General features: G+C 46.4%; 1 protein-coding gene across 5 annotated transcripts in view; it reads right to left on the bottom strand.

The window, feature by feature from the left end:
- LOC126527166 (complement C3-like) overlaps window positions 1-12,440 on the bottom strand; it is a 78,527-nt gene that overhangs the window by 50,315 nt on the left and 15,772 nt on the right. For all 5 annotated transcript variants that reach the window (XM_055068595.2, XM_055068594.2, XM_055068592.1 and 2 more), the window contains exons 3-12: window positions 9,757-9,957; window positions 8,899-8,969; window positions 7,734-7,877; window positions 6,606-6,648; window positions 6,377-6,461; window positions 5,321-5,423; window positions 4,722-4,964; window positions 2,997-3,173; window positions 1,866-1,994; window positions 1,665-1,730 (exon numbers count right to left, since the gene is read on the bottom strand). In XM_055068595.2, the coding sequence (XP_054924570.1) occupies window positions 1,665-1,730; window positions 1,866-1,994; window positions 2,997-3,173; window positions 4,722-4,964; window positions 5,321-5,423; window positions 6,377-6,461; window positions 6,606-6,648; window positions 7,734-7,877; window positions 8,899-8,969; window positions 9,757-9,957 (1,262 nt within the window). The remainder of the gene's footprint in view (window positions 1-1,664; window positions 1,731-1,865; window positions 1,995-2,996; window positions 3,174-4,721; window positions 4,965-5,320; window positions 5,424-6,376; window positions 6,462-6,605; window positions 6,649-7,733; window positions 7,878-8,898; window positions 8,970-9,756; window positions 9,958-12,440) is intronic.

Consider the following 12,440-nt stretch of genomic DNA (forward strand, 5'->3'; position numbering starts at 1 on the left):
ACGGATGAGGAGCTCGAGTTCGCGCCCAGGCCACTCGCGGCGAGCGGCATCTGTTGTGCCCGCCGTCTCCAGAGTGCATAAGCTATAACTCTGGACCAACTGCAGCATAACCAGTCACACAGCGTGAGGAGCGCAACCACAGAAATGTCTAATAAACTGTCGCCGCAAAGGAGGCACGGGCAAGGACGAACGCTTGTCCGTGTCTGTCCGGCCGTCACTGTTGTGGCCCTTGCGCGTAAAGTTTGTTAGTCGTGGAATAGGAGCAAGCCCGCTCTCAAATCTCCGAGAAATTTTTTGAAATAGAGCTGTTTGGTCGGAAAGAGAGAGAAAGAACGGAAGATTGATTGACTGAGGAGATGAAAGCTTGGTGACCGCTCCCTTAACTGTCTAGCGCGTGGCTGACACCTGAACATCGGACAGCAGTATGGCAAAGGAGAAAATGGGACTGAAAGATGAAAGAGATATTCGCGAACAACTCTGCAGCAATGAAAGGAAAGCTGGAGAGACAAGGAGCACACAACTAACAGGGATACCGCAAAAATAAAGGTCCCACGTTTTCATTCGCCTTATTGTTTCAGCTGGCAAATAAAACAATACAAAAACTTGGTATTTAGAACAGCAAAATGAGACAATGCACACCGCTGAGTGTCAAATTCGACTTTTTTTCCTGTTCTTATCTTCCGTGTCAGAGCAAATGCGAAACTCTCGCACGTGTAAGCGACCCCAATTCACTATCCGTACCGGAAACCACAAGTGCTGTCAAATACTGCCGAACTACTTGGCGCAGTAACACAAGTGCAGGCGCAAATTTCGCTTCATTGCCACAGAGAGTTGCCCGCGAGCACGGGAAGGAGGCAAGCGCTCGGAGCTGGCAGCTCTGTTCTGCCATAAGCTGCTGAACCCTCAAGGCCTTGAAAGGAAAACGCAACGTTCTAGTGTATACCATAGGAGTAGATTTCCAACCAATACAGAGGCTCACAGGAGGATGGAGACGGAGTGATTAACAGTGGTCAAGAAAGGGGTGTCTCTGGAGGGAGTCAATGTTTAGACAAGGGGACTCGCCACCATCACGCCAATAACTGGTCTCCTTGGGAGTGCGGTTTACAAAGATCTCTCTCTCTCTCACTCTCTCTCTCTCTCTCTCTCTCTAACACACCTCCCCCCGTGGGTTAGAGCCCGAACTCGCTCAATCCGCACGCCTTCCGCACGTGCGGGGACGCGCGGAAAAGTTAACACGTCGTGCCCAGGTGCAACAAATTTCGGTTTACACTACTCGCGGACACAATACGTAAGCCATAATTTCTGAGCCTGTGCGCGATATGACAAGTTCTTCACGCGTCACAACACATGCGGAAGGCGTGCGGAAGGCGTGCGGAAGGCGTGCGGAAGGCGTGCGGAAGGCGTGCGGAAGGCGTGCGGAATGTCATGCGACTTGAACGAGTTTGGGACCTTAGAGCTGAACAAGCGGTGGCGCAGAGTATACGGCGAGGGAAATCAGAATATTCAAAAGGGGGATGGTGAGGTGTGGTAGTGAGGCAACGATCACGTAACCAGGGAGTTCAGGATCACGCAACTGCGCAATAAAAGAAACGTTCTATCGTTGTTTAACTCTAGGAAGCGCTCGTATCATATATGTAAACTGGCCTTCACTGCTCTGTACTCACGAGATAATAAACTGGTGAGATGTCCGCCGGCTCGGTTGTCACGCGAGTATCGAAGTATTCGCCAACCTGCACATAGTAAACGAGTGATGGGAGCTCAGGCTAAGCAAAATTCTAACAAGGGCGTTACACAGAGAAAGATGGTAACATAAATTTGAAATAAAAGTTCATATAAAAATGCATGTAAAGGTAAAATCAACGCACCTTGAACGATTTTCTTGTGTCAATGCGCTTCAACGCCACGAAAGCGTGCGAGGGTGAATTGAACGCCTCAACTGCAATGTTTCCTTCCGACTGCTGGTGAGGCCTGTATTTAGAGTCCCTTGTTTGGACCTGCGGAAGCACAGTGCAAAAGTCTTAACATGTATATCCTATTACTACAAGCGCATTAAGAGACGGCACCAGCTGAAAGCGAAACCCTCGAAGTGCCCACAAGAATTCCCAAATGTGATTTTTTTTAGCTGATGCGGAGTCTCCGCTGTGATTATACTCGTCCCTGGCCACAGCTTATACGAAAACCGTTGGAAGGCCTCTTCTGACGCTTCTGGAGGCGCTATCAAGGCTAATTGCTACTCGGTAATCAATTACTGGCATCAATGTTTTACCGCACAATTTTTATGGCTCTCGATTGTTATGGGCATGTCTTCTCGGTTCCCGCAATGGTAAAACGTTTTTATGTCCTGTCGTCTGCTTCTTACGATAGATTTAACATCAACCCAAAGATCATGTTTAAAGTAATACTGAAATGATATTGTCCGCTCGACATTCTTATTATTTATTTTTTTTTTGCGTTAGATCAATGTCCAAGCTTTCTAGGCCTTAGGAGAAATACTGGCAAGAGCCAGGGTTCCCTAAATAATCTACTACAATACCTCTTTCCACAAGCCAGTTTTGGTTCAGGTACCCAGATGTTGGATGCGTCATGACGTCATGATGCACCGACTCGCTCTGTTGTGATCGCTGCTGATACCACACGCGAGCGCCAGCCACAGGCAGGAAACGCGATGCACAAGTCGATGCACAATGCCCTCCTAATCTAACGTGTCAGAGCTGAACGCTCACAAAACATACGCGTGATTTCTTTCGTGCTCTGGAACAAGAGTCAAATTATGGGGTTTTACGTGCCAAAACCACTTTCTGATTATGAGGCACGCCGTAGTGGAGGACTCCGGAAATTTCGACCACCTGGGCTTCTTTAACGTGCACCTAAATCTTAGCACACGGGTGCTTTCGCATTTCGCCCCCATCGAAATGCCGCCGCCATGGCCCGGATTCGATCCCGCAACCTCGTGCTCAGCATCCCACTGGAACATGAGTACCCCTAGCTGTCTTTACCTTGGCTTTAATCGTAGAGTGGTGCCGTTCAGTCTGCACCAGGAAGGCGGCCCTTCCCGAGGCGTCTGTGATGGATTGGGTTGGCTGAACCGGAACATCGAGTTCCTGGTCATCCAGAACAGTGATCTCACATGGGATCCCAACAGCGGGCTTGCCGTTCAGGGTCTTCACATCAGCCTGGAATTAACGAAAACGCAGGGTAGCGAAACACTCGAGGATATGAGACGCCACCACATATACTCAACACCCATCGACATATCCAAAAAACAAAACCATCGAAAACACAAATTCCAATGAAATGTGATTAGGACGGTTAACTTACGCAGTGATAATCTACAAAAATGTCTTCTTAATATTTGAATTTTTTGTACTACTTCATTCTGATCGCATTAAGTGCTCATGCACGCGCACGTGCGCATGCTATAAGGGATATTCTGCTGCCGTTTCAAGCACCTTATTGCTTTCATGCGCTGTTCTCGGCAAAATATACAGGCTCCTGCGTGCGCGTGACGAACTGTATTACGGAGCCTATACATGCAAGCATGCATGTAGACTCCCTTAACTGCATTAAAGCCCCTTAAACTTCGCAAAGTAGCGACACTCTCCTCCTCCGCCTTCACTCCTCGTTTCTCCTCTCTTTCACGCTCCCTCCTCGACCGTGGCGCCGCCTACACTGCTCGAGCGTAGCAACGGCGCCAACATGCGCTCCTCGCCACTCCGTAGACGCCTCTCGAGCAAAGATGGCGCTGATGCACGGCGCGAAGGCCCACGTGATGCTACTAGGCCAATAGCGACGCAGCGTTGGCTTTGCCCAGAGCGGATACGAAGTTTAAGGGGTTTTAGGGAAACCCACGCTGACGTAACGCGTTCGTTGACGTTGCTCGGCCGCTCTTTTGAACCATTACTGAAACTATACTTTGCAGGCAGCGGCGGCTTCCATAGAACCTCGAAATCTGCACTCGGAGGCACTGCAGAAAGTGACCGTTCATGCTATTTAAGTACAAGGCGGTCATGCGCACGGCGCGGGTCTCGATGCCAGGCGAGTGCAAGAGCTGCCGCACTAACTGTCGCAACGGTACCGATGGTGCCTGATCGTCACGCTTAAATTGGGAAGCGCTGAAATGGATGGGATGCATGACGCAAGAAAGTGCATCGCTCCTAAGCACAGTTCTTCTCAGAAGCTTTTTATACCGATATGAATTTATTTATTTATTTATTTATTTATTTATTTATTTATTTATTTATTTATTTATTGCCCGGTCGACCTTGAAGATATTCGCAACTCGCTTTTGGCCAGCTTCTCCACAACTACAAAGCAGTTAGTGATTGAAGAGCGATAGCATGAATAGAAATTAGCGCATTGATTATATGAAGGCTGTTGGGGAACATCCATCATTCCGTCGCTAAAGGTAAATCAGTCGAACATAGGCGTTGAAACGAAGGAATAACAGGTACAAGATGAAGTCGAAGTTACGAAATGAGATTTGTGCAAATGCAAAGGCAGAAATAAGGGTAATGTTTGGTTGATCGAGACTTTTTCCGGCGGCAATGTCCGTCGCTGCGCTGTATTTCAAGTTTCTTGTAGTCTGAACCTCAGGACGGCGAGGAGATACCGAATAATACTTCTCTAAGGTATCGTATGGGCAAAAGTTCTACAAAAGTCCCAGAGCACAGACCCAAGACAGCTTTTGTCATGCACGCAGTGGCATGTGAACTTGTGCGTACCACAATGACCGTCATGGTGCCCGGCTTGAAGTCCTTGGGTGTGTTCCGGAAGCCCACCAGGTACGGAGAGGCTGCAAAGACGGCGGAGTCGTCCACGGCCGTGACACGCTTGCTGGTCGCCTTGTCGAGCACGTCGACTTCCACGACGAGCCGGTTGCCGTGCACGAGAGGACTCCACCGCTTGCGCCGAGGCATCTTGAGCTCCTCGGTCGCTATGCGGAAGGTCGCTTCGCCACGAAACAGCTGCGTTCATTTATTAGTGCAGGAGCGCGCAAGTCATTATCAGCACGGTGACGCGAGATAACAGGTTCATAAACTGCAGTGTAGGGATACATAATAAGCGCAACAGTGCATGTGGTTCGAATTTCAAACAGGCTAATAGAGTTATACTCGAAGAACGACGGGCCCCATAGAATATTTTGGTAATACGCCGGAAGTTGTAACGTGTCCTCTAGGGAGCGTTCTGCCGCAAAATTTCTTTTTAAATAGGCTCATTAATAGCCGAGACAGAAATATCCGCTACGTAAAGTAAAACACGTCTCGTGAAGTATGCGTGCATAACTCGCATGTCATCTTACGAAGACAGCGTAGACACTTACGTCCTTGAAGTTTGTTGAGCCGATTTCTCGGTCTTTGCCACCTTCGTTTCTGACCTTGAAACGGAAAGTTGCTGAGCCTTCGACGGGTTTTCCGTAGACGTATCTTTGCGGAGAAAAATGAAAAAAATTTTTTCAAATGCATTTCTCTAGTTTATAAGGGAAACGTTTACTTTGGCCAAATAATATTGCGTTTTCAATATTGAACTGTACGATATAATTTCAATATTCAGCTAGTACTGTACAAAAAAAGAAATAAAAGCCACGTCCTGCAATAAAACTGCAATTCCTTCCTATCTTATTTGTTGTCTGAAATAAGGACTATAGTCATAACAGTGCACATGACATTGATAATGTTTGCTTACATAGTAGAACGAAAAGTTATCTTATTGAATTGTCCTTTAAGTATTCGCTCACAATGTACGAATACTGCAGAGATTCAATCTACGCGCGTATGTACGAAGACAGCTAGTAGCCTGTTGACGCAGTCCCTAAGAAACTTATAATTTGCGACCGCACAAGGTAGGGCTAAAAATATTCTTAATTCCCAATAGGCATTAACAGTTACTTTATTAACTCGTTATTATGGAGCCTTTATTATGTGACCTGTTTTGGGAAGGGCTACATTACCCCATCCCAGAACAGAGCCAAGTGCCAGCCTTTCTAGCAGCTTACCTTAGCTTACCTTATTTAACAGGCTCTCGCTAACCTAGAACTACACCCCCATTTCTCACAGTGTGCACTTTGCCATATAGATTCGTCAACAACAATTGTCTAATGGATCAATAAATATTTATGAGAACAGATATATGTGTAGATAACAGAGAGCTAAGTAAGTGATTATTCCACCTTCTATCCTTCTTTAACATATTGTAGATAGCTCAGGCCTAATTTATTGTTATAATTAATCATCGATGCTCGGAACATGCAATTTAGACATACAGCTTGAAAGCCAAATACCTGTAACAATCTAGCGGGCCAATTCACGCCAACGCCATGTAACTTCCAGCCTTCCACCCCCCCCCCCCCTTTTTTTTTTAGCAAGGCATCCACACTCACTTGGCCTCAACTTTGCCTTCCACGTAGTCTTGCTCCGTGAGGATGACGCTGGGAACGGTAAGCGTGACCGAGAATGTGGGCAACACTGGATGCACGAGAGAAAAAAATAAGGCAAAACACATCCGAGTCAACCTGAAGAATTCACAAACCACGGACGTGTCTGAGATGAGTTCCACCGTAGAATCACTGACCATATAAAGTCAGTTAAAAGGAAGAACACAAAACTTACCATATTCTTGAAGCTCGAAAGTGATCTCGGTTTCTTGGGTGAACTGGATAAAGAAAGAAAAACAAACAAAGCTTGCTAGGCTGATGCCACTTTATTTTTGAGTGAGTCGGTGAACATCTTTAAGAGATGGTCCGTGACCTTTTACTGAGTGTTTTCGAATGTAATAAGAATTTTAATATTCACAATAATAAGCAAGCAGCATCAAGAGTCATCGAGTGGCTCGTTCTCGTCCCTCATAGCATGTTTCGTTCGCCTATCATCCATATAGCGTCGCAAATGTAAATACAGTATTGTCATGTGGTAGTGACGGTGAAGAAAAGCAGCAATACGGTGGAATACAAAACTAGCTTTTATTGGGCGAACCTGTGCCCACAAAAACAGGCTACACTTATAGCACAACGATAGCGGCGAACAAGGTCGGCGATCGTCGGAAATCTGATCAGCGAGTCAAGCGCGTCGGCTTTTATACAGCAGTCGTCGAATGTTCCAGACTCATCGTTCGGACCCGCGTACCTTCCACAAAGTTCTACACCATTCGCGTCACACGATGAAGTCAGATAACACAACGTTCGGCGACAACAGATAGCCGGGTAGAAGTATCGATAACTTTCCAGAAACTTCGGATACATGCAGGCGCGTCCCGCGCTGTGCGATTACATTTCTTAGGTGGCGAAACGTGGTCGCCCGATAAAGATAAGTACACGTGTCAGTATAATCACGTGATGTTATGTGCACAGCTGTCAAAAGTATAAGCCACGCCACAAGCGCGAAAAAATATAAGCTCCTTAGCGCAATTGTGCAGGAAACGTTTGATGTCCACCAGGCACGTTGAATATATAGGCACATTGTTTTTTTTTTTTTTACACAGCCGTCATGATATGTATACCAATAGCCAGTTAGCAAAGAGTCCTTGAAAAAAAGTTAGCCTGTTGAATTTTTGATACCCACTCTTTCAGCCCCTCTGCTGTTCTAAGCAGACGCGCACTATTTGCGAGCTGACCGCGAAACGACAGACATCGCGACCGGAAACTGGGTGTCGTTGGCACCACAAGGTAACTCGCGGGGCTCTTAAAGTAGGCAACGTTTCGAAAACAAGGAATACAAAAAAAAAACATGCATGGGTCTCACGTATGATCCGTACGTGACGACGGCCTTCCATTGGCCGAGGATCGGCGATTCCGGGAAAGTGTACGAATGGCTGAACATCCCCGTCGACGAGGCGTTGTCCTTCGCACTAAGCACCGTCTGGTACGTGACGATGTTCTGCGGGTTCTGAAAAAAAAAAGAGTTGCACCGCAACGCGCATGAAATCAGTTGCAAAGGGATGGACAATCGCCTTGGCCATGTCCAACGTGGATAAAGAATCAATTTATTATGCGTTTATTGCTGGATCAGCGTCAACAAATAATGTGGCAGCTGTTTTTTCCCCCAGATAAATATAGCTTCAGTAGAATTCAAATTCCAATTTAACTGTTAACGTCCTGAAAATTCACAGTGGGTTACGATGGATGCCGTTGTGAGTGGATTTGGATTAGTTTTGACATTTAGCATGCATCCAAAGCACAGTACATCAGCGTTATCGTATTCTGCCTCCATCGGAATGCGGTGCCCGCGACCTGGAATCGAACCCACGACCTTGTGCTAAGCAGCGCTGCGCCATAGCAGCTGAGCCAACCCGCCGGGTTGGCAGAATTCAATTTTTTTTACAACATTCTCGGGAAAGCTTTCGCAAATGTGTGAGGTTGGCTGCCGGAGGTTCACAAATAACCAACAAATTGATCTGGAAACTTTTCGCGCGATATAAGAGCTCAGTCAACCTTGGGAGCACTTGTTTTTCTGGAAGTGCTGGAACATCTATATAGATTTCCTGTCTTTCTTTTTCTTTTCTGACGAACTCGCCCAGCAGGGTTCGGCGAAAGATCACATAACAGGAATGTTGCATGTTTCTGGAGCGAGTATTACGGACCGGCAGATTGATAAGCGCTTAATGCTGCCGGAAAGTTGACGACGAGCAATACGAGAACAAGGTGAAAGCAGGAGCCAAAGTTTTGACAAGTGGACTTGTCTTCTTCAAGTCCACTTGCCGAAAAGTTGGCTCCTGCTTTCACCTTGTTCTCGTTTTGCTCATCGTCTTGAATTTCCATGTCCCGCCTTCCCCGTGTTTTCCCCGGAAAGTTGACAGGTCTCAAAAGAGACTACGCGCAAAGCGCGCAGTTTGTGATTTCTGTAATGTAATACAGGACGCAACGAAAAGATATTTTTCGCTTATGCGATGAAAGAGTGTACTGAATACCTTAATCTCCAGCTTTAGGTCCCCGATGGATGGCACCAAGTCTTCGCCGACGGCAATCATTCGCAAATTAACTGCAAAGATAAGTTTTAATAATTCAGGTCAAAGCAGTTCAAAAAATGCACTTGGGGGGAGATGATAGAGTTAAGCGTAATGCGAGCAACATAGCGCCGCAAGGAAGAGGGACAAGTCGAGACAGGACAAGCACCTGTCCTGTCTCGACCTGTCCTTTTTCCTTGTTGGGATTTGTTACTTGCATTACGATGAATAACCAACACGCCCAAACCTATTCCCTTCGGAAGAGTTAAGCGGTCGGTTAAGTGTGAAAAGTTATCTGGTTTCCTGCTGCAACAGTAGAATGTTCTTTATGCTTAATTACCATCGCCTTCATCTTAACAGTTTAATCGGTGCGCCAGGGTAAAATATAAGGGCGAAAAAAAAAAACGCAACAACAGAAATATCTAGTGTTTGCGTGACTACAGTTGCTGTTCCATCCGCACACTACCGGCATCTTTTTACGGCAGTGGTTGTTGTAGCGAATCATGTATCATGAAATCCATCTCTAATTTCTACTGTGTTCCAATTATCTGTCACGCATGTCTTGTTCTTGCAACCCCATAACATTTTTTTTTTCTCTCCATGATCCACGGACGGTTTTTCTATTTGTTATATTCGGGACGTTTTATATATTCTACGTCATCTCTTCATGTTATTTTTTGTAACTATGATATTGGGAAAGCCGCGTCTTACTGTGGCCAAACTTTCCACGTTTTATATCAAATTAAACAAAAACGGAAGTCGATCCTCGCCTATACTCCTTTCCTCTTTTGGTTGATTCGCCGGCTTACGCATTGGCCTCACCGGTCTGCTTGGGCGTGTAGATGGGCTTGTCGCTCTGGAGGAGCAGATAGCCGCTCTTGTCGCTGACGAGTAACCGGGCCTCCTTCCTGTACAGACCGTAGCACTCGACGACCAGAGACACATAGCGCCGCTGGCCCGATCGGATCTCGTCGGCGCTCAACTTGTGGGGGTCGATCGGCATGCGCACCGTGCGGGACTCCCCTGCGGCAAGAAAGAGTGCCCGTTTCTTTTCACCGGCACAGAGTCAAACAGCCTGCGCCATTCACTCGATCCCGATCTTGCATTGTAGCGCGGAGTGACACGGACAGAGACTAGAAGCAGACAGGACGAGCGCTGACTCTCAACTAAAATTTTTGTTGATACTGACAACATATATATATGTGATTGCAAACACCGCAGCATATGAACATGACAAGGCCTAAAGACATCGGTAAAACATATCAAGAGGTCGGGAAGCCAAAAAAAGATACTACTTGAGATTAACACACCTGCTGTGAAGATACTGAAATTCGCATCCTAACAGAGCCAAAGATGCGTGGCTAACGCAAGTCTCTCCTAATCTTTTGATGTGAAATGCCTCGATTATTTCCCGTGTGGTTTGGCATTCGTGTCTTGAGAGAACTTTTATGTATTCAAACAAAGGTTTACAACCACAATTGAAGCAATGTGACGCTAGATGTGAAGCATTAGGGCTGTTAAGTGATTGTCTGTGTTCGTTTAGTCTAATATTAAGGCACCTGCCACTCTGTCCAATGTAAGTTTTCCCGCGCTACAATCCAAGGTTATGTTACCGTACCAACTCGCCCAGCTTGCTAGAATTGCTAGAAGAACTGCATTCGAAGCCTGAGGCAACTGCAAGGACTGTAGACAAATACCGACGTTCTTTTGCACTAAACGGATAGAAAAGTAGTCGTGCTCGAAGCATCCGCGGGAGCAGAAAAGCTGGTCGCGTTTTCTGTCCATCGTACTTTTATTCTAGTTTTCTTTTTTTTTGTCATGAAATTAGTGTAACTGTAAGCATTAAAGCACCATTGATTTCCTTGATCAATTCCGCAATATAATGACCGAATGAATGCATTCATTCGTCCCAACACCTTTAGAAATGAACCACAGGCAAAATGCAACAGGAGAATAGCTTGAGCATATCGGGGATCGCGTCAAGGGGGTTAAAGAAAGACTGTTTCTCGGCAGTTCTTCTTTAACTTCCTTGGGTCGCGCAAACAATATACAAAGGGGCATTATACAGTTACAGCACGCGCACGATACCTCAGTGTATGCGCGTTACAGCTGTTATCAGCTGAGCTGGGTATGTGATGCGCAGAGCCAATAACCGGTGGTCCGTTATAGTAGCAGTATATATACGTGCGCTAAGAAACGCGGTCCAAATGGCAGAAGTGCGGGGTGATGAACTTACGAAATCTGCAGGCATAGAACAATGTCACGTGACGAAATACAGTGACAATTAGATATCTCCGGCAGAGGCCTCTGTCCCATCAGTGGACATAAAATTAAACTCATGAAGTCTGTTGGCTTTGTAAGCTCGTAATCATATCCTTTCAACAACAGGCGCCAAGTACTATATGCGACGTATACGGTTGAAAGCATGTTTCACAGTCACCCCAGGGTGTGAGCGGCGCTGGAGCACTAACTAGGCTTAGTAGACACGTGCACACCAATACTCGAGAAATCGGTAATTCAAGAAAGCCTCGCAAGAGTGACGCGGAGGTTGTGGCTTCGGCTTCCACCAGCGGCAATTTGTCTTTTCTTCCACTTTCATTTACCCTTATCTTACTGTTCGTAATTTTAACAAATGACAGGTAAGTTCCGTTATGCTTTTCTATCCTTCGTTGTCATTGGACATTGTGTGGCCGGTATTAACAAGAAATTGAACCCCTCAGTTCCTCTGATTCTTTTTACTCAGTTATACTATACAGAAACGTTGCACTGTCACACGCACCAGCGTGTGTGAAACAGTTCATTTAGAACATACACAACTGAAGACATTCTTGATATTTCTCGTAATTTCTTTAAATTGCTAGCAGCACGCCTTTGCAGTTCAATGAAAAGTTAGCATAACAGCAAAGCTATAGCCTTTCCACGAGAGAGCTTGCCAAACTAAAAGCGTTGGAGTCATGTTTGTATTCCAAGTGCACGAGCACAGTTTGCTTGTTCTGTATACAGACGTGACTTCTATGATGAAGCCGACTGCAACAGACAAGCCCCCCTGTGCGTGCGTGCGTGCGTGCGTGTGTGTGTGTGTGTGTGCGTGTGCGTGTGCGTGTGTGTGTGTGTGTGTGTGTGTGTGTGTGTGTGTGTGTGTGTGCGCGCGTGCGTGCGTGTGCGTGTGCGTGTGTGTGTGTGTGTGTTTGTGTGTGTCTGTGTGTGTGTGTGTGTGTGTGTGTGTGTGTGTGTGTGTGTGTGTGTGTGTGTGTGTGCGTTTGTGCGTGCGTGCGTGCGTGCGTGCGCCCGCGCGTGCGCATTAACCCATAATTATTGCACAGCAACAAAAGGTACTGAATATCTTCCGAACCATATTGACCACCATAGGACGCTGTCACGGTCTTTACGCAGTGGACCTCAAATGCTGTTTACTCCCGCAGAGTCTTCCAGACAAGCGATCCCATGTCAAGGTGTATTGTTTTCTCGCCAGGATTTCAGACAATCTACGTCACAATTCCACCAAT

This window comes from Dermacentor andersoni, chromosome 9 (genome assembly GCF_023375885.2).
Source record: "Dermacentor andersoni chromosome 9, qqDerAnde1_hic_scaffold, whole genome shotgun sequence".
NCBI lineage: Eukaryota > Metazoa > Arthropoda > Arachnida > Ixodida > Ixodidae > Dermacentor > Dermacentor andersoni.